The sequence below is a fragment of the Hypanus sabinus genome, chromosome 2 (assembly GCF_030144855.1).
Source record: "Hypanus sabinus isolate sHypSab1 chromosome 2, sHypSab1.hap1, whole genome shotgun sequence".
Lineage (NCBI taxonomy): Eukaryota > Metazoa > Chordata > Chondrichthyes > Myliobatiformes > Dasyatidae > Hypanus > Hypanus sabinus.
In genome coordinates this window covers 189,116,720-189,143,138 of record NC_082707.1, presented here as the reverse complement: position 1 = coordinate 189,143,138, position 26,419 = coordinate 189,116,720, and the positions used below count along the sequence as shown (strand labels likewise).

Sequence of the window (26,419 nt, the reverse complement as noted above, 5' to 3'; positions counted from 1 at the left end):
TGCTGGTTTTTATTGAGGGGGACATTTTTACTTGTGAAACAATTCTGTTGTACAATCCACAATCATTCACTCTGCCCAACTCCTTAAACTGTACAGAAACATTCCTCAAGAGATAGTGTGCACATCACAACAGGTAAATCAAACATTGCTCCATAATATCTAACCAACTTAACGTTCTCTTTGACTGATTGCCTTCCTTGGCTCAACAATTTTTATCAACTCAGCAGCTGAGGAATAATAACGTCGCAGAGTATGTTTGATTATTTTTCTCTGAGCTTACAGTTGTGATTTGTATTCACATTAATAATCAAATGTTTCTCCATTTATCATCTTAAGCCCATTAATTGGCAGAGCAATAAAGTCCATCTCACACATCCACCACTCTGTGGAAGACAATATTTCTTAATTTTAAGTTTTCTATGACACCTACTAACTTTATACTCTTCTAATTCTGCCCTCATCATCAACATTAAATCACTTTCTGATGCAGAATGTTATGTTTTCAAGATAGTTTATCAGATCAACTATTTTGCTGGTCTAGATCCTTGAAATACATTTGGAACATTTTTCTAGAATTAGGATTTTGTTAGCAATCAGACCAATGTGGCTGAGAAGTTTTTAGAGAGGTTTACTAATCTTTATGATATTTGGGAAGTAGGATAGCAGAAAAGCAGCACTAGTCTTGATGAAACAAAATCACACCCAGAAGAAGCCTTCCATTTCACTACTCTTAACTCTCTCAAAATTGTGTGCCATGCTGGTTAATTCCTGTTCTGCTGCTTTGTTTTAAGCCCTTGTCTTTAAGTTCAATGTCTGAAATAAATTTATTATCGAAGTGTGTTTTTTAAAATAAAAATATATCACCATGCCCAACCCTGAGATTCATTGTCTTGTGGACATGATCAATAAATCTATAGAATAATAACCATAACAGAATTAATGAAAGACTGCACCAACTTGGGTGTTCAACTAGTGTGCAAAAGATAAAAAACTGTGCAAATATAAAAAGAGAAAAAATAATAATAATAAACAATAAATACTGAGAACATGAGATGAAGAGTCCTTGAAAGTGAGTCCATAGATTGTGGGAACATTTCAATGATGGGACAAGAGAGGTTGAATGAAATTACCCCCTTTGGTTCAAGAGCCTAATGGTTGAAGGGTATAAATGTTTCAGAACTTGGTTGTGTGAGTTCTGAGTCTCCTGTACCACCCTCCTGATAGCAGCAGTAAGAAGAATTCAACTCCCAAATTTCCCCCTCCCCTATATTTCTTGAAGAGAAGCACCATTGCAACCAGCATAACATTATAAATCTGAGCAAATTAGTTAATTGGTAATATTTCCATTCTTTTTCTACCTGTACTCATGGACATCCTTACATGATGTTCCATGGACTTTATTAATATACTGGAACTTAAATTTACCTATGTTATAAATCAGCATTTCCTTCACCCACTTTCTTAGTTATTGAGTTTTCTGCTACCAATCTGTCTTACACTGGCCCCTGCTTGCATTGCTTAGACACAGTAAATCATGTGATGCCAGTCCTTTGACATGAACAGATTCTGTTAATCAATTCTCTACTGTTCTGCAGAATCCCAAGAGATCATTTTTGTCATTTGTCCCCACTTTAGTTAAGCTAAACTTGCCTTCAACTCAGTGAACTAATTTGATATTCTTCTGACAACAAGTTTAATCTTTATGTAAGTCATAACTGAATTTAATATCCACCGACACTTATTATATCCTAACTTTTGAGTACACAATTTCTCAGAATCCAAGTCAGGATTATTATAACTGACATGTCATGAAATGTTGTTTTGTGGCAGCGGTATAGTGCAACACATAAAATAAACCGTAAGTTACAACAAAAAAGTAGTGCAAAGGAAGAGCTTAAATAGTGAGGTAGTGTTCATGGGTTCACTGTCCGTTCAGAAATCTGATGGTGGAGGGGAAGAAGCTGTTCCTCTACCATTGAGTGTGTGTCTTCTGGCTTCTATACCTCCTCCCTGATGACAGTAATGAGAAGTGGACAAGTTTTGGATGGTGGGGATCCTTAATGATGGATGTCCCCTCTTTTTTGAGGCATCCCCTTTTGAAGATGCCCTTGATACTGGGGAAGCTAGTGCCAAGATGGCATTGGCTGAGTTTACCACTCTCTGTACAGCTAACAAAATTAAATTCACTTTTCTTTTTTACTTCGCTCCATGCACTTCTCTCCTCATAAGTGTGTGCAGACAGCTGTATCTCCTTGGGTAAACGCTCTTGTACATCGTCTGTCAATCCTGCATAATTATTCACAGCATTTAAACTCGGCTGTCAGGAAACCAACTTGGGGGAAGTGTCCTTGTTGCAATTAATTCCCTTTGTTTTAATCTTTTACTCCTGTCACATTGGTTTTCACTTTTTATGCTTCTATTTTCCAGTGCACATTGTTTGGATACTTTGCTGTTTCAGCATTTGTTCCATTTTTGCTTTTTCTCTCTTGGATTCTCCTTCCAGAAATTTTTGTCAAGTCATTCTTTCCCTAAGATGATGGAGCTATTTGCTTGCCCCATCTTGGATGGAGCTCTCTGAATGCTTATGAGATAGAATAATATCCGAGAGGACGTTAATGTCAGGGCAGCATGACGGTTAGTGTAATGCCATCACAGCACCAGTTGTAAGTTTGGGGTTTGAATCCCACCACTGCCTATAAGGAATTTGTACATTTTTCAGGGTTTTCTCCAGGTGTTCCAGTTTCCTCCCACAGTCCACAGATATACGGGTTAGTGTTAGTAAGTTGTGGACATGCTATGTTGGTGCTGGTGGCACTTGCAGGCTGTCCCGAGCACATCTCGGATTATGTTGGTCGTTGACATAAGCAATGCATTTCACTGTACTATATATTCAATGTTTTGACGTACACATGATAAAGCTAATCTTCATCTTTTTATCGTTAATAGCTATTTTCTTTGTCGATATCCTTAAAACTTCACTCAATTGCATTTTTTTTGGAAAACCCTTTTAATAATTAATTAGATTTTGTCAGTCCTTGTTACTGTTTTCACATTTGCAGGCTCAGTTGATCAAACCAAGAATGAGAGGCTTTGACTTTTAATCCATTCCTCCTTTAAAGTACAAATACTTCATTTGACACTGAGTAGAGTGGAAAAGCATGGCATAATATTTCATTACACCATATGGGGACACTAAGCTGGGAAGTTCACTGATCATCCACTTAATTGGAACTATTGCAACTTGCAAAAAAATAGAAACACGCAGTACACTGCAGCTGCTGTGGTGAAATCCACATGTACAAACAAGCTGGATGAACTCAGCAGGTCAGGCAGCATCCGTTCAACGGATGCTGCCCGACCTGCTGAGTTCATCCAGCTTGTTTGTACATGTTGCAAAAAATATAAATGCTTAATTTGCCACCAATTGGTAGCATTAAACACACATATGATTCCTTCCTTTCCAGCTTCTTTCTTCATTCTTGTTCCCTCACCCACTCAACTTCACCCTCACCTGGTTTCACCTATCACCTAGCTGCTTGCATTCCCTCTCCTCCTCCTATCTTCTCATTCTGTCTTCTTCCCCCTTCCTCCCAAAATCCTGATGAATAGTCTTGGCCCAAAACTTTGCATGCATTCCTCTCTGTAGATTCTGCCTGACCTGCTGAGTTCTTTCAGCATCCTGTGTGTTAAACAAGGTGTAATTTCTTAAGACAAAGATCATACCCAGGAGGGTGCAGTTGGTGAGTATACAGAAGAGACGTTTTGGCCTGACTTGCCAAGTTCCTCTGGCACCTAGTGCTTGTGTTCCTCAAGATTTCCAGCATCTTCAGAATCCCTTGTACTTGTATAACCGTGTGTTATACTCTGCATCTAGCATTCAGTCCTTTGATATAAATGGTATGAATGTCAGTGATGAAGTATAGTGCTATGGAAAAATTGCATTTAGCTTGACTGACCAAGGATCGGTTCAAGGCAGTAGAAGTTACAGGACAACACACCTTTCAGCTCTACATAGAACAATTGTTCATTGTCTGCACAGGCCTCTTTACACCCTACCCCGCCTGTAAGTCCTCCGATTTTCACACCCTCATGGGTAACCTCAAATTTATGCAGCTAACCATTCCACATTCTAATATACACAGACACAAGTTTTTCCAATCTGATAGGTCTGATTTTACTTTGAATTAGGTGTCTAAGAATAGAGAGGCAAAATAGGATCGCTGCCTCACACCTTGAATGACTGAGATTCAATGCTGACCTCTTGTACTGTATGAATTTTGCACTTTCTTTCTGTGAATCTTGAACATTTCACCAAGTGGTCCATTTTTAGGCCACTTCCCAAACACATGAACTTTGGTAGGCTGAGTAGGCATGGGAAATAGAGTCCCAATGAAGGGTCTTGGCCCAAAATGTGGGCTCTTTATTCCTTTCCATTTAAAGCTACCTGACCCGCAGAGTTCAAAGGATTCAAAGTACATTTATTATCAAAATATGAATGCAGTATACAACCCTAAGGTTAGTCTTCCACACATACAGTCAGGAAACAAAGAAGAAATGTGGAACCCATTCAAAGAAAAACATCCACCCTTCTCTCCGTGCAAAAATAATTAGGTAAACAATGTCTAAAAAATGAGCAAAATCACAGAATGCAAAACACAAAATCAAAAGGCATATTTCAGTTTAGCTTGGTGTTCCTTTTCTGCAGGCTGCTTTGATTCAAAAATCGCCCAAACTAGCAACAAAAAAAAAGGAGTGACCAAAAGAATTAGAAACACATCCTAAACTCATCTCAGTCCACGATCCACAAACAGCGTCAATTAAATCTTGCTTCGGCACCATCCTCTGACAGCATTGGGGAGAGGAGGGAGAGAGAGGGAAATTATTCCTCCAGCACTTTGTGTATCGCTGTAAATTTCCCCATTGTGTCGGTTAGTGTTTAAATCGGGGGCTGATTATGGGTGTGCAAGAAGAATTTAAAAAAAAAGGATGCTTCCTAGTGTACATGAACCACTGGATAGAAGTACCTATTTTATTTTTATTTAAAGATTCTGCTTGTTCTGTTCTGGTCCAACAAGGCCCTGCTGCCAGTTACTCCCATGTGACCAATTAACCGGCTACTCTGGATATCTTTGGAATGTGGGAGGAAACTGAAGCACCCAGAGGAAACACACATGGTCATGGAAAGAGAGAACAGACTCCTCACAGACAGGGGTGGAATTGAACTCTGGTCACTGGTGCTGTAACAGTATCACCCGAGCCACACCAATTTCAGTTAGCATTTTCTACATAGTCACAAATAAATAAATACTTATAAAAGATTAAATAATGGTAATAAGGCACAGAAATCCTTGTAAATAAGTATCAACATTTAACTAATATAGAATATTTAAACACAAACTCTTCTCTTTTAACTCCTTTCTTAGAATCCCTTTGGAAATCTCAGGAGTGAATATCCTAAGACAGGGGTGGGCAAACTTTTTGACTTGTGGGCCACAAAGGATTCTAAAATTTGACAGGGGGGCCGGACCAGGAGCAGATGGATGGAGTGTTTTGGTAATACACCTCATAAGAGAAAATAAAATATCATGGGATATGTAGAAAACATGTGCTTTAATTTCAATTGAAAATGAACAAATGCATTACAACAAAATATGTCTTTGAAGTCCCATGGTATTTAGCTACTTATTGAAATGACTTTTAAAACACTGAAAATTAAATGAATAAAATACAGCTTTTTTAAATAGTAACAGTTATTATTTTAAAGCACTGAAAATTCTGTTTTCCTTGAAGATATTATCATCATCACTCTCCTCCTGACTGTCTTTATTTCAAAAACGGTAGGAGATGCAGGTCTACTTGTCCTGCTCCTTCTTATTCAATTGTCGCCTGTGCCAAAACGCAACAACGACCAGCACAAAGACAGAACAGTGACAGCGCGCCAGAATGCGGAGCGCGTTATTTGATCTGGAGCGCATTTTTTATTTTGAGAACGTACGTGCACCTGGGCACTACTGATGTCCATCACTTAACAGAAATGACATGTAACATGTAAGGCTTATTGAAAAAAATATTTTCAAATGCATTTTTTACATAACACAACGAAGAAACTTATTTTTAATTTCAGTGGGAACAGTGTTGTTGGTCTCCCTTTTTAGCCAGCGCATCAAAATATGGATTTAGTTTTGTTGTGGCGATTCTCAGGATGGATCTGAGGTGTTGGTCAGTTAACTTGGATCTGTGGCTGGCTTCGTTGATGTTCATGACGCTGAACGCCTGTTCACACAAATAGGTCGAGCTGAACAAAGAGTAAAGTGCAAATGTGGAGTAATACGCTGCACCTCAACAAAGGTCAATGTATATAGAGTGCGTCATCCATTGGGAAAACGCCAGAATTGCGGGTAAAAAACGTTAACACGGTTTATTAATATAATTTCATCAAGTTCTGCGGGCCGGATTAAAAAGCTTAACGGGCCGTAGTTTGCCCATGCCTGTCCTAAGACGTCCCGCTGGGCATGGGATAGAAGTGACACTACACTCTATAAAGCAGCAGTATTCCAGTAAGACTAGGCTCCATGTGGATTCCAGCGACTCGGTTAAACTATCAATAGCTGAAGGTTTTAAAATGATATTCACACAAACTATTTTTATTGTAAGATCTGAGGATTGTGTAACAAACTATACACATTTTTAATGTATATTCACACTTTGCAGATGGCTTCACGTAGAAAATGGTGGAGGAACACAACAGGTCGGGTAGCATCCAGGGAAGGGAATTAACAGTTGACCTTTTGGACTGCGACCCTTCGTGTGAACTCGTGATGAAGGTCCTCTCTCTAAACACAGACTGTTTATTTTTTCCCGTGGCTGCTGTCTGACCTGCTGAGTTCCTCCAGCACTTTGTGTGTGCTACTCTGGGTTTCCAGCATCTGCAGAATTTCCTGATTTGAGTCAGAATCAGGTTTAATAACTATAGCCATAAAGGATAGGATTTATTATGGCCATAAGCACTGGCATATGTTGTGAAATTTGTTGCTTTGCAGCAGCAGTACAGTACAATACATAATAAAAAAACTATAAAATACAATAAGGAGAATACATTTATAAAATGCAGATGGGCTGTCAGGTTTGTGGCTGTAATAATGTCCTTACTAACATCTACCCCTGCAAACATTATGGCAGGAATTCGATACTTGGTGCCCAGAGCTGTACGTGTGTAACATCATCCTTATTTTATCCTCCTCCAATAGAACCAATTGTTAGAATGGGAACTTCAGGGATGGCTCATGCAATTCCGTGAAGAATAGTGATGTAAATAGTGAAAATAAATTTGATGCCAACTACTCCTTAAAACAAAACAAAAAGGCATTCGGAGCCAGATGATTTGTTGTCTTCATCTCAAACATATAACACAGATTGTTATGCTTGGGAGGGGGGAGCTGTTCCAGGACCAACAACCTGGGAAGTGGGGGGGGGGGCGAGAAAAGTTTTAAGGTTTAAGAGGATTTTTTTATATGGTCAGTAAGAGCTTGCTGCTTTTCTCTGAAGGTAAGAAAAGTCCTTTCAATCTGAAAATTGCTTGCATTTTCAAGTGCTATATCTGCAATGAAGGTGACTTGGCAAACCACACATGCTGTTCATATGGTCTTTTGGTATTGTCAGTTCTACAACTGGTCGTAAATTTTTATATTTTTAGGAGAGCATGTTCACCATGCTAAAAATTTACTGGAAAATCCTTTTGTAGAAACAAACAATTCAGTTGTACAATGACTAAAGAATATTTTGAAATATTCTTAATTATCGTTGAGTAGGTTTCTTTTCTTAAGTGAGAACCGATCTGATTCCAGCTGCCGGACAGATGATGAAATGTGAAGTTTTGCTTTGTAAAGTTCATACATGCACAGTGTTTATCGCTTGCATGTTTAAACGCATGGTCCTTCTGTTCTTGTGCATGACGCAGTTCCATGCAAAGACCAGTGCTGGCAGTGTGTCTAACATCTGGTTCTTTCCTTCCTTGAAATTTCCGCTTTCAGAAGTCAACCGTGTGCCAGGTGAGCTCTTCCTCCACCAAGTAAATTTAACCAATGACTAACTTGCAAGATGTTGCCAATCTTCTGCTTTGCTAAAAATGGCATTAAGTAACAAAAATTTTGAAAGTGTTTTGCATGATAATTACTCTTCCCTAATGGAGCTGCATTAGGCAAGGCAGCTTAGTCAGTATTTTGACAAAATAAAAACTCTTACTTGAGTTATCTGCATTGAAAGGCAGTGGATGTCTAAAGAAACATAGCTGTAACAAATGAGAATGAACCACTATGAAATTGGGCAGGTTTATCTGCTGGGTGATGTTGCAGATAGCACCAAGTTGCTGTTGTGGGGAGAAAAAGATTATTGATCACTAAGGCAGTAAGATCACTGACTAAACTATTTTTCTAAAACAAAAACCGGTAATGATTTCACTGAGAGGAATTGGTGAGCTGAGTTTGAAACTGTTTAGTAATTGACCAAAAAGAATTAAATAATCATTTGATTTATTTCCCACGTTAGCTACTTTCTTTTTGTTCTTGCCTATACCTTCTCCGCCAACCCAAAACTAATGAGTTTTACTCTTTGTCACTGTAAATAAATGACCCTAATTCAGTAATAACTTCGCGTTCCTTTGTAATGATGTAGCATTTTGTAGTGGGAATTTGTGCATGCTGTATCTTTTATGGGCAAGAGGGAAAATAAAGGGTTATCTGAAATACATTCCTTAATTCCTTATAGTAAAACAATTAGCTGCCAGATTTATCGATGACTCCTTAGTGTGCCAATAATAATAATATATGGTTAAAATTGTGATTCATCATTTGTACAAGAAAACTAATTACAGGATGGTATACTTAATAGTTGTAGCTAATAGCTGAAGATTTGAAAGCAGAGGAGAAATTGAACAAATACCGCAAGTCCATAGCTTAACCTAGACAGTATCTAAAAGGGATACAGCTTGTATAGCTTTGATGCTGTTTATATATATTCAAAGGCAAAAGGTGACTCGTTTGATTCCTTGGAATGAATTTAGTGTTTTTTAGTTTAATAGCGATGTAAGCTTTTTCACTCGTGGCAAAAAGCTTCAGCGTGACCGATAACATACTTAGCCTTTAAGTATGCGATATCACAATACCGACTGGTATTGTATGAAACTCTTGTTGATTTTCTTTGACCTTCTTTCTTCCTCTTCAAAGGTTTCTCACATCTGATGATGGGCGAGCAAGGTATGCTGTCTTTTCCTGTCTTTCTGCTTCTATTAACTTCCTTTTCTCCCCCCTCCCTCGCTGCTAGTCTGTTGAGTAGCAATGTGGTGGATGAATTTCTGTTTCCTGCGTTAGCTATTTCAAGGCTTTTTATTACTGCAGCCTGTTTAATATTGAATGCTGAGTGGTTGATTCCGATGGCTCTGTTGGAGCGTGACTGCATCATGAGGATGAACACCTGATATTCAGGATGCTTTTCTTAATGTGTCGCTAGCTACATTGCAGTGACCCCAGAGTACATTGTATATGTATGCACACATTCATATTTTTGACATTGCATGATCCCAATGGACTTAATAAAAAATCCCAATAATAGTTGCTGAAGCTGGGCTATCAATGGGTGGAAATAATGCACATGATATTTTCACACTGGTGACCATTGATATCCAGGACTGCATAAGTAGTTTATTTTTTGCATTTTGGATTTGCCATTGCACGTATGTGTATATTATGTTCAATGCTGCATCTATATGATTTCTGTAGATTTTCAGCAAACTTAGTGGATTACTGCAGATTTCTGCAGTAATTCACAGCTTTGATTTTTGTTTGGTGTGTGATGTGTTGAAGTGTTCCTAATTTGTTATCCTTCCCCCTTCTTCATCGCCCCTCAATGATGGATTTCATGCTTACTCGGATCCAAACTTCATTTCTGTAGGTAGAAGTAAAGGTAGAGTTATGTTTTTTTTTTATTTTCACTGCTTACAAACAAAGATGTGTTTTTTAAAAGTATATTTTGTATATAAGATTGTTGATCTGTCATTGTGGTATCACAACTCAGCTGAAATGCGTTTCAGACTTCGGCTTGGTAATGTTGACTCTGGAAATTGTTTCACTCACATAAAATTCAGTTTTTCTGTCTTGCTGTAATTGCTAAAATAATGCATATGCTGGTTACTTGGAGAAGCACTATTTTAATGACCATGCATTTGATGTTGAATTCCATTGGGAAGATATTGTCTAGATTTTTTAAAGTTTGATTTTTTAAAACAGTAAAAATCCTATGCAACGTTGAAGTGTAAGCACTTGCTTGTTTTACATTAGCTGAACTGCGAGCTAATTCTACATTAGGGCTTGTAGAGTCATATTCTTGAACACCTCTGTGTGATGTGGATGAGGCCCACTATTACTACAAAGCAAACGAAGAGTTGGTGAGAATTATTTTGGCTGATTTCATGGATTCAAAAACAGTCATTGCCAATTAAATAGTGATGGATGTTAATTAAGTATATTAATCCAGCTTTTCATGCTGAACAACACAAATAAACTCCTACAAGTATATCAAGAGATTTGTGTGTAATTGTGTAAATTTAAACCTATTACAAGGATTGGTTAGATACTCACTTGATTGACAGAAAGAATTGAATGTTGCAGTCTGTGTTTTATTTTCATGCTGTCTCCATGTACTACAAATATGAATTTATTTGACAGAAAATTACTTCATCTCACTATAAATAGAAAAGGAAGAAAGTGAGGTAACTAGTGCCATATTCCCCACTGTGTCATTTTATTTTCAGTCTGGTTTCAGCAATAGGTTGACAGCTTTTTGATAAATGATATCATCGTTTGCACTTTCTGCTTGCTCTCTAATTAGGTTTTTCAACATTATGTTGCGTCATTCCTTTTTTTTTTAATATCTTAAGGAAAGATGCATGTGTTCATTGTGGGTGGTGTGTCAACTTCCCTGTTAGTGCTTTCACTAATCTTAATTTTCTGTGGTACATCAGATGTTGGCTGACTTTTCATATGATGAAAATTTAAGATCTATTTTGTGCATCAATAAAGTGAATGTAATCATGCTGTTTTCTGAATACTCTGGTAAAAGAACAATTGATGCTAGTAATACTAAGGAACAGCACACACTTCAGTGTAGTGAAGAATTCAGCAGAGTGTACAACTGTGTTTTATCCATTGGTAAACACCGTGTTCTACTGATAATGAATTTCTCTTCTTTGAGGAATGTGAACTTAGAACCTTTATGTTTGTAAGGATATTTGGATATATAGAACCTCTTTGTCTGCACCTTCCATGGGAATAGTTGCCATATTTCTCCATTTTGTATAGAAAGTGTGAAGATAGAAAATAGATTTAATAGTATTCATATATGAATCAAACCCATAGAAATTTCCCAGTTTCACTTCAAAGCAATCAGAATATTTTCATTAGTAAAGTCTATTGATATCTATTAAAACAGTAATGGGAACTGATTGATAATATGTCAGTGTTTTTATAATGCTATGTGCAAATATTAATAATAAAACTGAGCTTTTTTGTACCAATGACAGTCTATGTTCACTTTGACTCTGCAGATGAATTGGGGGAAAAACACTATTGAGGTTTTCAAATAACGTCATCTTTTATTTATGTCATTTTGTTTAGAACAGTTTTTGGAAATCTTAACTGAGCATATACTCTTGAAACAGATCCTGTAGGCCCATTGTGTTTTTGAAAGACCTTTTGCATTGGGTCTGAAATAAGCAGGGTGTTCCATTGATTGCTCCTCACAGTATTTAAACAAATACATTGTCTTTAAGAATGCATCTACCACAATGGAAGGCCATTTAAGAGATATATTTTGGAAATTGACAAAAATATATCCAGAATGTGAAATCCTTTGATTCTTAAGGTGATTAAAACTAGTCTTTGGATGTAGACATTTGTTTCTATACTGTTTTAAGTACATGGGGAAAACAGCAAATATTTGTGTTAATCAACCATCATTGAATTTATTAGTTTCTGACATGCTGTTTATGGACTGTCTTCAGGAATGGAATACTATGTAACCTGGGTATTGCCTGTAGTCTTGGAGCTTGTTGGGATATGAGATCCACCTGAGGATTAATGGAGTCCAGACACTTGGTTTTGGACAACTCCAGGCTGTAAAGCTCGTCTGCAGTATTGTAATTCAGACTCTGCATCTAACCATGCTGCACTCTCTGTTTGCAAGACAGGAGCTACTATTTTGTTCAAAGCTGTTTTCTCATTTACTCTGAAGATCAAATACATAATTTAACCTTTGTGAAGGAGTATTTGGTTTGCAGAAAAGTTGGCTTAATAATGGATTGAGAGAGAAGTGGGTGTTATTTCACAGATATTTAAGCAATCCTCCATTGTACTGCAGTGGCTATTGTTAATACAGTTATTCAATCAAATAAAAATGACCAAGTATTTCTAAAAATCAATTTCTTCAGGCCATCAGCCCTACTGGGGCAGCTCACCAGAGTTCACTGCCCTGGGCCAGTTGTCCCCAGCTCAACACCTCCATCCATAATCCAACCCTTGACACTCCCAACCAACAGTACCTTATCATTTCCTGTCTGTCACCTTATCTACAGCCACTCCTGTGCCTAGTGTCACTTTATGGACAAACAATTAATCTATGTATCTATTCTACCTTGTGTATTTATATTTACAAATATTTTTGTTTGTTTTTTTTGTGCTGCATCGGATCTGGAGTAACAATTATTTTGTTCTTCTTTACATTTGTGTACTGGAAATGACATCAGCCATTCTTGACGATCCTTCCATTCCCAGGGATGAGTTCTTTAGTTTTCTGTTGGTGTTTCCGTAGCACTGGGATTTTATGGGATTTTGTGGGATGGGATGCAGCCGAATGATCTTCCTTTCACAACCAGGTGTGGGACCATCCAATGGGAAGTTAGAAATCAATGTGTTGCCCTGTAATCCTTATTGATTACTTCAGTGGGTAAGGAAGGTATTGTGATGCACTATTTTCAAATCACTTATTTAGCAAGTCTATATTTTATGCAGTCAGAAGTTTTGTGGACATGCAAATTATGTATTTTCAAAGAGCTGCATTTCCATCCATGCATTGCTGAAAATAGTTTGGCAATAGGTATGTGCCCTACGTTGCATTTAACTGATTTTACAGATGAGGGAGCAAACAAAACCATCCAACAGAAATAAGAGGAAAATGGTCATTCTCTTGTTCCATAGTATCTTCATTTTTCCCCTCACTGGTGATGAAAATGTATGATCAAAAATAAAAAAAAAGTTTAAAGAATCAAAGATGTGCAACAGATTTTAATCATTGGTTTGTGCATTGTCCTTTATTTAAATGTCAGGTGTTACTTGTTGAAGTGCAGTTAATCTGAGGCTGTGAAGGTCACTGACTGCCTCAATGTCAAAGTCATTTATCAGGAATAATGTCATTTTTCTTTCATGGCAGGTCTTACCTCCGTAAGGTACCAGCTGCTAAGGCCTCCACTGTTAGCAGAGCCTGGTTTTCCCCTTTATTATTGGTAACTTAAAGAAATGTCTGAACAATTGTAAGATTTCTCATTTTGGCAAAGTGTAGCAATGAGGCAGAGTATTAGTGATTGGTTGTGTGCTCTTTTATAAACAATATTGATATTAAGGAATGTTACCGTTGTAAAATAAACAATAGGCTTGTGGAAAATGTCTGAAACATTTAATCTGATGTATAACATTTCATAAAAAAAGATTGTTAAAACAGTGTAATTGAAACATTGACAGCAAAATAATAATGCCAGCGTTGCTCAAGTTATCTGTCAACATTAATTTTAAAATTGGAACTCCTAAAGGCAAAATCCAATTTTCATTAAAGATGACTGCTTGTTTTAACGTGTTTCTGTGTGAATATTGACATAGATGTTTCTGTGAAGAACAGATCTCTGGTTAATGTTGTATACCATTCTCTTTGAAGTATATAGTTTATCCATTTTGGGCTGAGACAAGAAGAAAGCTATTCACTCCGGTGGCTGTAAATATTTGGGTTCACTGCTCTAGAGGGCCATGGAAACTGGCTGTGAGTGTTTTTTGAGACTCTGAAGTAGAATTTGGATATGAAAGCTATGAAATGTCACAAATTAAGGATGGAAAGTGGAGTTGACATAGATTAACTATAATATTAAATAACAGAGCAGCTATGAGAAGCCATATATAAAGTTCATATATATTATCAAAGCACATGTATCTCAACACATACCATCCTGAGATTCATTTTCCTGTGGGCATACTTGGCAAACCTCTCGAGCAGTAACTATAACAGGATCAATGGACGATCAACCAGAGTGTAGAAAACAACGAACTGTGCAAATGTGAATATAAATAAATAATGAATACATGAGATAATGAGATAGAGTTCTTAACGTGAGTTCATTGGTTGTGGGAACATCTCAATGATGGGGCCAGTGAATGTCCTTACCCCTTTTGTTCAAGAACCTTATGCTTCTTATACAGGCAACCCCTGTATTATTTGGGGAATGAGGTGGTTTTGATTCTAGAAAATGGTCCATATTGTATTTTCTGGAATGAAAAGCCACACTATTTGTGCAGTGCTAAAAAAAAGAATGTGAATTGAGAAAACAATAGTGCACTTGTTTATTTGTTTTTTTTGCATCTATTTTGTAAGAATGAATTATTATTCTGTATCTCAGTATTTTTTGGTAGTGATTGGGGAGTTCTGTAAGGGTAAATTTCAATTACCCAAACTGCCATAAGGTAAAGATCACCTGTAATGAATGTATGGTGTTTCAATCGTACTTTACTGCCTTTAGAACTTCCAGAACTTTGTCACATGTTGATTATTTATATGATGCATTCAAGTCAACTAGTTTCAGACCAATTCTTTATCACTGAAAAATTTAGGATTCAGATTCAACGGGGGTTTATTTATCATATATACATTTGCAACATGTAGAGAAATGCAGTTTTTGTGTCAACAGTTGACACACCCAAGGATGTGCTGGGGGCAGCCTGCGAGTGTCACCACACATTGCAGCGTCAACATAGCATGTCCACAGTGTTCTGCAGAACAACACAAGCAACTGGAGCTACAAAGCTGTACAATCCCGGTTTAGCTGGTATAGCTTGAGAAAATTTAATTTGAAAACATTATAAATTCATTCAAGGAGTTTACTTTCTTCAAGCATGATTTTACAGGCTGGAGTTTTGTAATTTGTATTTTGCAAAGTTTTGGAATGCAAGCTGACTGCAGTAAGCCTAATATTGGTTGAAGATAAATTACTAGAGAGAATTCTAAGGTATAAGATGAACATGCATTTTTAAAGTAAGGCATGATTGGGGATAGTCAACGTGACTTTGGGAGATCATGTCTCCTGAATTTGATTGAGTTTTTTTAAAAAAAATAACCAAGAAGGTTGAAGGAGGAATGGTTGTAGAGGTGCCTACATGGACTTTGATAAAGTTCTAAGTGGTAGACTGTTATGGAAGATTAGATTTCATGGGATTTAGGGAGAGGTAACTATTTAGATATACGATCAGCTTAATAATAAGAAATTACACAGTGATGGTGGAAGGCTAATTTTTGGACTGAAGGTGCATGACTAGTAGTTAGTTACAAGTTCAAAGTAAATTTTATTATTAAAGTACATATATGTCACCAGAAAAAAAAGCCCTGAGATTCATTTTCCTGTGGACATTGTCAGCAAGTTTATAGACAAGTAACAATAACAGGAACAATAAATTATCAACCAGAATGCAGAATACAACAAACTGTTTATATGCAAATATAAATAAATAGCAATAAATAATAAGAGCATGCGATAGCAAGATAAAGGGTGAGATCATTGGTTGTGGGAACATTTTAAAGATTTTTTTTTAAAACAAAATATACTTTATTCAAAAATAAAATTAGGCACAATAAACCATTCCATGACTCTCAGTCCTTTACAAATGTTTCCAGTACAGTCTTTACATTCCCACACTTTTGCCCCCCAGGTGGCACTCTGTTATTCCATATTTACATACAGTGGTTAGGGGTATACACCCCGCCACCCACCCCTCAACTCCCACGGGAGAAGGACCCTAGACTGTGGTCCTTCCCCACCGGGCCTTTGCGGTGGCTGCACCGAGTTTGAGTGTGTCCCTCAGCACGTACTCCTGCAGCCGAGAATGTGCCAGTCGGCAGCATTCCCCCACGGACATCTCCGTGTGCTGGTAGACCATCAAGTTTCGGGCCGACCAAAGAGCGTCTTTCACCGAGTCGATGATCTGCCAGCAGCACCGGATGTTGGTCTCGGTGTGCGTCCCTGGGAACAGCTCATAGATCAGAGAGTCCTCTGTTACACAGCTGCTGGGGATGAACCTCGACACTGTCCCTTCCATCCTCCTCCACACCTTCTCCACGAACCCACCGTGTGCCAAGAGGTGGGTCACCGACTCCTCCTCACTGCAGTCCTCCCGTGGGCAGTGGGGTGTGGAGATGACGTTCCGGGCATACAGGAGGGATCGGACTGGGAGGGCCCCTCTCATCACCAGCCAGGCAAGGTCTTGGTGCCTACTGGTGAGGTCTGGCGATGAGGCATTTTGCCAGATGAACTGGACAGTCTGCTCAGGGAACCACCCCACTGGGTCCATCTCGTCCTTCTCCTGCAGTGCCTGCAGGACCTTACGTGCTGACCACTGCCTGATGGGCCTGTGGTCAAAGGTGTTGACCTGAAAGAACTTCTCTATGAAGGACAAGTATGGTGGCAATGACCAGCTGACAGGGGTGTTGCGTGGGTAAGGGGCCAGACCCATCCTTTGTAGCCAGGGCGACAGGTAGAACCTGGGCATGTAGTGGTACTTGGTGCCCACATACCTAGGATCCACACACAACCTGATGCAGCCACACACGAAGCTGGCCATCAGGGTGAGGGCGACATTGGGGACGTTTTTTCCCCCGTTGTTCAGGGACTTGTGCATGGTAGTCCGTCTGACCCACTCCATCTTGGATCCCCAGACGAATCTGAAGACGGCTCGGGTGATTTCCGAGCAGAAGGAACGGGGAACTGGCCACACCTGCGCCAAGTACAGCAACCCTGAGAGCATCTCACACCTGATGACCAGGTTCTTGCCCACTATCGATAGGGAGTGCCCTCCCCACAACCCCAGTTTCTGTTTGACCTTGGCAAATTTCAAAGATGGGGCAAGTGAGTGTAGATATCGCCTTTTATTCAAGGGCCTGATGGTTGAGGGATAGGTACTGTTCTTGAACCTGGTGGTATGGGTCCTGAGGCTCTTGTACCTTCAAACTTATGGCGGCAGCAGCAGCAGAAGAGAGCTTGGCCTGGGTTGTGGGGACTCTCTGATGATAGACGTTGCTTTCCTGCAACAGCATTTCATGTAGTTCACTCGGTAGTTGGGAGGGCTCTACCTGTTATGTACTGAGCTAAATTCACTACCTTTTATTGGTGCTCCAAACATTGCTATTTGTCATCTATATTAATGAACAAGGCTTGGTTGCAGGTGACACTGAAGTCAGTGGTATTGTCAATAGTGAAGATGGTTATCAGGAATTAAGAGGGATTTTGATCACCTGAGTATATGGACTAAGAAAAAATGAATAGAGTTGAATTTGGCTAAGTGTAAAGAGTTGCATTTTGGGAAGACAAATGAGAGTAGGACCTTGACGGAGAACCGCAGTGCACTGGGGAGAGTTGTAGAACCCACAGGCCTATAAGTACAAATCCATGGTTCCCTGAAAGTGACATCGTAGGTTAATAGGATGGTGGAGAGGGCCTTCATCAGTCAGGGGATGGGATGTTATGTGGCAATTGTACAAGATATTCCAAATGCAGACTGGTCAATATGGCATTCAGTTTTGGTCACCTTGCCATAGGAGAGGTGACTTTAAAGTGCAAAGAGTGCAGAGGAGATTTATGAGGATATCACTGAGACTTGAGGAAATGAGCTATGAAGACGAGGTGAGCTGATTGGAACTTTATTCTCTGGAGTGTAGAAGATGAGGGGGTGATCATATAGAGATGTATGAAATCACAAAGGATATAGATAGAGTGGGTGCACACAGCCTTTTTCTGGGATGGCGAAATCACTATCTGGGGGATGTGGATTTGGATTGAGAGGAGAGAGAGTTAATAGGAAACTGAGAGGCACCATTTTCATCCAGAGGGTGGTTGTGAGCTGCCAGAGGAAGTGGTACATTCTCATGATTGAAACGTTGCTTGGAAAGATAAATGGAGAGAAAAGATTTGAGGGATGTGGGCTAAACACAGCAAATGGGATGACCTTAGATGGGCATCTTGGTAGGCATGGATGTTGGGCTGAGGGGCCTGATTTTGTGCTGTATAATTCAGTGGCTTCAGGATCCTAAAAGGATGTATTGTATGGGGACTAAATTTATTTTGACCTGAGGTGAATCAAAGGTGAGCAACAATGCTGTAATGCATTTGGATTCATTCCTATGCCTGGTGCTTTGTAATTTGTTATGGTAATTCACTTGATAGGAATTCAGATGCTAATAACTGCCTGCAACTGTGTTTAAATATCTGTAATTACTGCATAATATTATGTTAATAAATAATGTTCCTCCCTGCCAATCTCAATTTTCCATTAGTTTACTTCAGTACTTCGAAGGTTGTCTCTGCTGTTGGGATAATAATGAAGTACTGGTAATCTCTAACATTGAACCTGAGTGGTTGCTCTCACCTGTTAACGTATTGAGTGAGTGTCACAGAGTCATTGAGATATACAACACGGATTGAGAGTAATAACCCTTGGTCACTTTTAGTTCCACTTCTCAGTTACAACAGTATATTTTGACATCAGGAACAATCAATTGGTTACAGACTGCAATATGTTAACATTAAACATATAATCAAAAAGCAAACTACTGCAGATGACTGGATCTGAACTATAATGCTGGAAATGCACAACAGAATGATTATAATCTTGATCATCGCAGGCAAAGCAGTTCAGGAAGATCACTCATCTTTTTGAGTTCTGTCTGTGAAAGGCCTAGCCTGCTTAAACGTTGCGCCTCAAAGAAGTCTGATATCAGCATGGGTTCCTATTAAATCTGGATGGGTAATGGTTTGGTTCATGAGCCCTTCTACACCAGCTTCATATCATTCATATTGTTGACTGTGATGACTCCACCTCCACACCATCCAAGATGAGAGTGTGGATTAACATACATTGAATGACACTGGAGATCACGGCAGGCAATGTAGCTGCCGTTGGATTCACAATAATGTGTTTTCAGGGGAATAGTTATTGATCAAAGCCAGCTATTCTGTGAATAACCATAAACGGTCATTTATTCATTTTTTTTTAGAGGATTAACAGATGAAGTTTAAAAAGATTGTGGGGTATTGCTTTATGATTCTGATTCTAAGTCATGATGCAGCAATATAAAACGTTGGTTAGACCTCAATTGGAGTATTGCCTGCTGCTTTGGTCACCACATTAGAGGGCTTTGGAGAGGATGCAGAAAAGGTTCAGCAAGATGCTCCCTGATTAGAGGGTGTTAGCAATAAAGGGAGGTTGGACAAACTTAGATTGTTTTCTCTGGAGTGTCAGTTGCTAAGGAGAGACATGACAGAGTTTATAAAATTTGGAGACAGATAGATGGAGGAGGCAAGTAGAATCTATCTTTTAGGGTGTTGACTCTTAGAGGGCATAGATTTAATGTGAGAGTGGAAATGTTCAAAAGGGGATTCATGGGGCAAGCTTTTTACACAGAGTGACAGGAGTCTGGTCTGCCAGTGATGGTGGTGGGAGCAGATAATGGCATTCAAGGTGCTTTTAGATAACTACATGAATATGCAGGGAATGGAGGGATATAGATGATCTGCCGGCAGAGTAATGTGTCCAGTTTTGGTCAATGACCTACAAGAAAGATGTTATTAAGGTTAAAAGAGTGCAGATAAATGTGGATAAATATATATGGATAGGTTAGGACTTTATTCCTTGGAACACAGAAGATTGAGAGGCAAACAAAATTATAAGGGTATAAGATCGGATAAATGCAAGCAGGCTTTTTCCACTGAGGTTTGGTGGGACTACTGCTTAGAGGTCATGGATTAGGGGTGTGATGCACTATCAATAACACTCGGAGACGTGAGTTAAGGTAGGCTTTTATTGGCTGGAAGAAAGCACTGTCAGCAGCAAGTGACCACCACACAACATCCTGGAGACTGAGGGAGGAGCAGTGCCTCCAATTGCCTTTATACCGGGGTCTGTGGGAGGATCTGAGGGTGAAAGGTGAAAAGTTAAAGGGGAATATGAGTTGAAACTTCTCCATTCAGAGGGTCACGAGAGTGTGAAGTGAGTTGCCAGCGCCAGTGGTGCATGCGAGTTTGATTTCAATGTTCAAAAGAAATTTGGATAGGTATATGGATGTTAGGGGTATGGAGGGCTATGGTCCAGGTGCAGGTTGATGGGAATCTAAATGCCTTGGCATGGATTAGATGGGCCAAAGGGCCTGTTTCCATGCTGTACTTTTCCATGACCACGACTAAGGGACTAGTTTAATTGGACATCATGCGCAATACAGATGCGTGTGAAAAGCCTGTTCTTGCATTGTACTGTTTAATATTCTATAGTGATGAGCATGTGTGTGAGAATGAGCAGCAGGGAAAGGAGTGGGAGAACAGCATCATGCTGAGGGCTAACATACTCCCGATGGGTCAAATGGCTTCATCTATCATTGTGACATTTGAAAAAGAAATGAGAAACTTATTTATTTTTGCTGAGTTTTGTTCCAAATGTTAGGTCCGAATTGATGGCCTGCTCAAAACTCCCAATGAAGTACAGCTATTTTGCAGTTCAGAATTGGCTTGCCACTGATGAGAGCAAGTTTTGGGCATCTTGCTGGCCCCCAGATATCATGTTTCCCTTAGTTTATGGTGCATAAATGGGCTCTATGTTCACGCTTAAAATCTGATCTGGGAACTCACTAAAGCAGTTATCAAACTGATAAAATGTACCTTTAAAATTGTTTTGCTGATGCAACTATAAGACTACAAGAAATAGGGACGGGAGTAAACTATTCAGCTTCTTGGTCCTACGCCACCATTCAATACCACCATGGCTAATTCCACGATCTTCAGATTTGCTCTCCTTATATTATCCTTGGTTGGTTGGAGTTGACCATGGATATTGTGACCCAGCTGTCTACTTCAGATGCAATCCCCGGCGGTATGATGTAGAGGGCAAGCTGTTGCTCAGGCAGCAGGTACCCCTTCTCCACGCTGCTAATGAATCCAAAGGAACGGCAGAGACTGATACAGTTTGGCACCAGTGACGTTGGAGAAATTGCCAGTCAGCGTTGAACTCAACATATAAGATTGCTGTAGGGACTCCAGCTCCAGTGGGTTTACTCCTGAAGTCCTAACAATGAGTATAGGCGACGAGCCCCATCTGCCCCAAGCGATTGGTTTTAAGGAGCCATTAACGTGCCTTTGCCCCTTCTCCTGTTAATAGAAATGGTTCTGCTGGGATTAGTAGCTAAACCACATATGAAGGCCTGGAGCTGATTTTCATAGGCAATTTGAGGCACATGACATTGGAAGCATTTAATAGGTAGTGGGAGCTTATCTCTACTATGCCACTCCCCCACCCCCTCCAGTTATGACAAACTTGAGGAACTTTCTCAAGGGGATCCTTGATCTATCCCCTTACTGATTAACAATCTATCTAGTTCAGCTTTTAATATAAGACCATATGATATAGATGAATTGGCCCATTCAGCCTACTGAATCCATACCACCATCCCATCATGGAGTTTTATTATCCCTTGTAACCCGATTTTCTTGCCTTCTCCCCATAACCCTTGACACCCTGACTAATCAGTGTCAGATGACACGGCCTTTCCAGCTGTCTGTGGCAAAATAAAGTCCCCTGGTTCACCACCCTCTGGCTAAAGAAATTCCTCATCATCTTTTCAAGAATAGAATCTTCACGGTTTTGCAGAGACCACCATTTCTGAGATAATTCCATATGGTCCGAAACATCCTCCCTGCACTTAACCTGGCAATGCCCCAGAAACTCATGGTTTAATAAGATCACTTTTTATTCTTCTAAATCTAATGAATACAAATCAAATATGTTCACACTTTCCTCATAAAATATTTCCTCCATACCTGGGATCATCCAACCAAATCTTCCCCAAATTGCCTGCTCTAATATGCTTTTTACTTTTAAAAAAGAAGAGGACCAAAATTATTCATTGTATTCTAGATTAGGCTTCACTTGTGGTACTTACAGCATTGTTTTATTCTCTAGGCATCCTTGAAACCTATCTTGGCCCTAAGTGTTGAATGCTTATTTCCCTCCATAGATGCTGCATGACCTGCTGAGTTGTTCTAGCATCTTTTGTGTGTCGCTCAAGATTTCCAGCATCTGCAGAATCTCTTTTGTGTTTGGGATCTCTCTATATACAGCTTTTATCCCTTCAAAACTTGCTTTCCATTCTATTTTTGAACAATCTGCAATTATGTAAACAAAACATCTGATTCCTTCCTCCAAATCTTTAATAGATCTGCAGTGCTTCCTGTGGTACCCCATTGCTGTCAGTTTGTCAAAATACAAATGACCCAGTTATCCCTACTCGCTGCCTTCTCCTAGCTAGCGGCCTCTCGATCCATGTTAATATTACCTCCAACACTGCAAGCTGTTGTGAAGTAACAACAGTTTTGTGTATTAACTTATCAAGCACATTTTGAAAATATAAATCAATTACTTCTACTGAATCCCCTCTATCTACCCTGGAAACAACACTATTAAATTTGTCAGACTCGATCTTCCCTTTGTGAATCTATGTTGAGCTCTTTTCTCAGATAACGTTCTGCTATTCTCTCCGTAATGGATTCTAGCAATTTCCAAAAGTAAATATTAGCCTTCCACTCTTTTTGAAAATGAATATCACATTGCACTTTTCCAGTTCTTGTATACTTCTCCAGAATTTAAGAATTTTTGGAAGATTATAACCATTGCATCCACCGTCTCTGTGGCTACATAATTCAGAATCCTAGGATCCAAACCAGCAAGTCCTGGCATTTACCAGCTTTTAGGACGATTACTGCATCTGGTTCAGAGATTTCTGAAAAGGTGGTGATGGTACTCAAATTCTCCCCATGTTTTAATATTTGTGGGGTGTTCTTAGGATGGCAGCTACTTTGCACGTGCCCACAATAAACTGCAAAGAGCTGTGGGACTCAGCTCAGCACATGACAGAAACCAAGCTCCTCCCTTCTGTGGACGCTGTCCATATTTCTTGCTGCTTCAGTAAAACAACCAGCATAATCAAAGATCCCAGACATTCGCTCTTCTACCTTCTCTCCATCAGACAGAAGATACAAAAGCTCATACCACCAAGTTCAAGGACAGCTTCTTTCTGACTGTACCAGACTCTTGAAAGGATTTCTTGTATAATAAGATGGACATTTGGTCTCTCAAACTGCCTAGTTATCTTGCATTTTGTTTACCCACACTGTACTTTCTCCGTAGCTGTTACACTTTATTCTCCATTGTTACTGTCTTACTTTGTTCTACCAAACTGTGTAATGATCTGTATGAACAGTATGCAAGACACTATCTTGGAAGATATTACAAAGAGAGCAGAATGAAAATACTAATTTTTTGCCATAATGACAGATGCAGAATATTTGTTTACCTTTTCTGGTAATCCCTCATTCTTTACAACTTAGTAGACCTGCAATTCTGGTCGCCTCCCTACAGGAAGGATGTGGAAGCCATAGAAAAGGTGCAGAGGAGATTTACAAGGATGTTGCCTGGATTGGGGAGCATGCCTTGTGAGAATAGGTTGAGTGAACTCGTCCTTTTCTCCTTGGAGCGACGGAGGATGAGTGGTGACCTGATAGAAGTGTACAAATTAATGAGAAGCATTGATTGTGTGGATAGTCAGAGGCTTTTCCCAGGGCTGAAATAGTTGCCACAAGAGGACACAGATTTAAGGTGCTGGGGAGTAGGTGCTGGGGGTAAGTTGTTTTTTTTACTCAGAGTGGTGACTGCGTGGAATGGGCTGCCGGCAACGGTGGTGGAGGCGGATACGATAGGGTCTTTTAAGAGGCTTTTAGGTAGGTACATGGAGCTTAGTAAAATAGAGGGCTATAGGTAAGCCTAGTAATTTCTAAGGTAGGGACATGTTCGGCACAACTTTGTGAGCCTAAGTGCCTGTATTGTGCTATAGGTTTTCTATGCAACTCTTTTCCAACTTCTTTCTTTAAGGGATCTATATTTACATTTGTAAACACAAGAGATTCTGCAGATGCTAGAAACATTTGTCTCACAGGGGGAGAAAAAACTTATTGTCAGCTTTTACACTTCTTGCTGGTTTGCTGTAATAGTTTATTTTCTCTGACCTGATTACTTTTTTAGTCTTCCTTTTCTAGGTTCTGAAGTTATCTCTTTTTAAAGCCTAAAACTAACTTTTGCAGCCCTGTGTATTTTCTCTTTCAACCCAGTACTCCCCTCAGTTTTCATGCTTAGACATGTCACCTTCAATCCCTTGTTCCATTTAGAATCTTTCTGAGATATGTCTTTGCTTGCAATCATAAATTATCCCTCTAAATGTCTGCCACAGCTCGTCTTTTATCTTGCCTGTTAGCGTACTTGCTCAGTCCACTTTAGCCACTTCACTTCTCATTCCTTTGTAATTCTCTTATTTAAGTTTAACACACTTGTTTCAGATCCAAGCTTTTTATTCTCAAGTTGAAGGCTGAATTCTATCATGGTGTGATCACTACTTCCTAGGGAGCTCTTTACTCTGAGATCATTTATTAAACCTGTCTTATTACACATTACCAGAGTCAAAATAGCCTGTTCCTTGATTTGTTCCATAGTGTCGTGTTCTGGGAAACTATCCCAAATGTACTCAGTGAATTAATTTTCATGGCCACCATTTCCAATTTGATTAACCCAATCAAAATGAAGATTAAAGTCACACTTGATTAATCCACCACTCTCTTTCAGTGTCCCCACTCTTTCTTGATTTATGCGCCTTCCTACAGTGTGCCTACTGTTTGGGGGCCTCTAACAATTCCTGTCTTCATCTTTCATCTGATATGTTTTAAGTTCCAGCCAAATAAACTTCTGACAGGCTGTACATTGTTACTCCAAAACATTAAGTTAATTAAAAGGAAAAGACAGTCTGAAATGTGAGCCTTGGTTTGTTCTTTACTTCAAGTGCGGCATGCACGTATCACGTGTCAGCGCGTGACGTATTTTACAAATAAGCAAATGAATGCTTAATCAGGTCATATATTTACAATATTACTCAAATACTATATTAAATACACAACATACTTAACCTAATTTACTTATCAGCAAAGCTTCACCATCATGCTTTCATTCTTGACTGTCCTTTGTTAAAAGTCAAATTTGACTGTATATTGAATTATCAACTTCGGTTGCCACATAGAACTGTCCAGCATAGGAACAGGCCCTTCGGCTCACAATGTTGTGCTGAACCAGTATATTAAAGACCCCGAAAGTTAATCCTGCTTACCTATGCCATGTCCATATCCCAATCTAAATGTCTGTTAAAAGCCTCTAATGTATTTGCCTCTACCACTGTGCCAGGCTGCGTCACTCCAGGTCTCCATCACACTCTGAGTAAAAAGAATGAGATCCCCTCATATCACCTTTGAACATACCCCTCTGTTTCAATGCATGCCCTCTGGTATTAGATATTTCTGCACTGGAAAGAAGATATTCCCTGTCTACTCTATCCATGCCTGTTGTAATCTTGTAAACCTCTCCCAGATCTCCTCCAGCTTCCTTAGCTCCAAAGAAAACAATCCACGTTTGTCCAGCCCCATGTGCCCATGGATACATGTGTCGATGGAGCATTCCCTTTCATCGGTTTTTGCTCATTTAGATCTGCAGCTCCTAATTTTGTCTTTTTATTACGTTTCCTTGCATTAACTCCACCTTTAGAGTTGGTTGTAGTTTTGTTGGTCTCTTGGCCTCTTTTCCCCCGCTTTCAACTCTTGCTGTTTTTTTTGTTTAATTTATGTTCTCATTTTCCTCCGCTCCCCACCCCTGTACAGAACATGGAACAGTACAGCACAGGAACAGGTCCCTTGTCCTACAATGTGTCTCAACCATTTTTCCCACCTTAAGTAATCCCATCTGTCTGCACGTGGTTAATCTCTGTCTGTTCCCTGGCTGTGCGTGTGCCTCTTAAATGGAGCTGTCATTTTTGCCTCTGCCTCTTTCCCTGGCATTGCATTCCAAACCTCTATCATTCTCTTTGTAGTCAAAAACTTGCCTTGCGGCTCTCCTTTGAACTTTCCCCTTCTTACCTTAAAACCATGCCCTCTGGTATTTGACAGTGCCACCCTGGCAAACAGATTATGACCATCTACCCTATCTCTGCCCCT

General features: G+C 39.4%; 1 protein-coding gene across 1 annotated transcript in view; it reads left to right on the top strand.

Annotated features, from left to right (window-relative positions):
- The window catches only part of LOC132404104 (neurexin-3-like), a 2,171,528-nt gene that overhangs the window by 21,748 nt on the left and 2,123,361 nt on the right, over nt 1–26,419 (top strand). Inside the window, exons 2-4 of the mRNA XM_059988144.1 lie at nt 8,031–8,048; nt 9,222–9,251; nt 9,946–9,957. Of these exons, the coding sequence (XP_059844127.1) occupies nt 8,031–8,048; nt 9,222–9,251; nt 9,946–9,957 (60 nt within the window). The remainder of the gene's footprint in view (nt 1–8,030; nt 8,049–9,221; nt 9,252–9,945; nt 9,958–26,419) is intronic.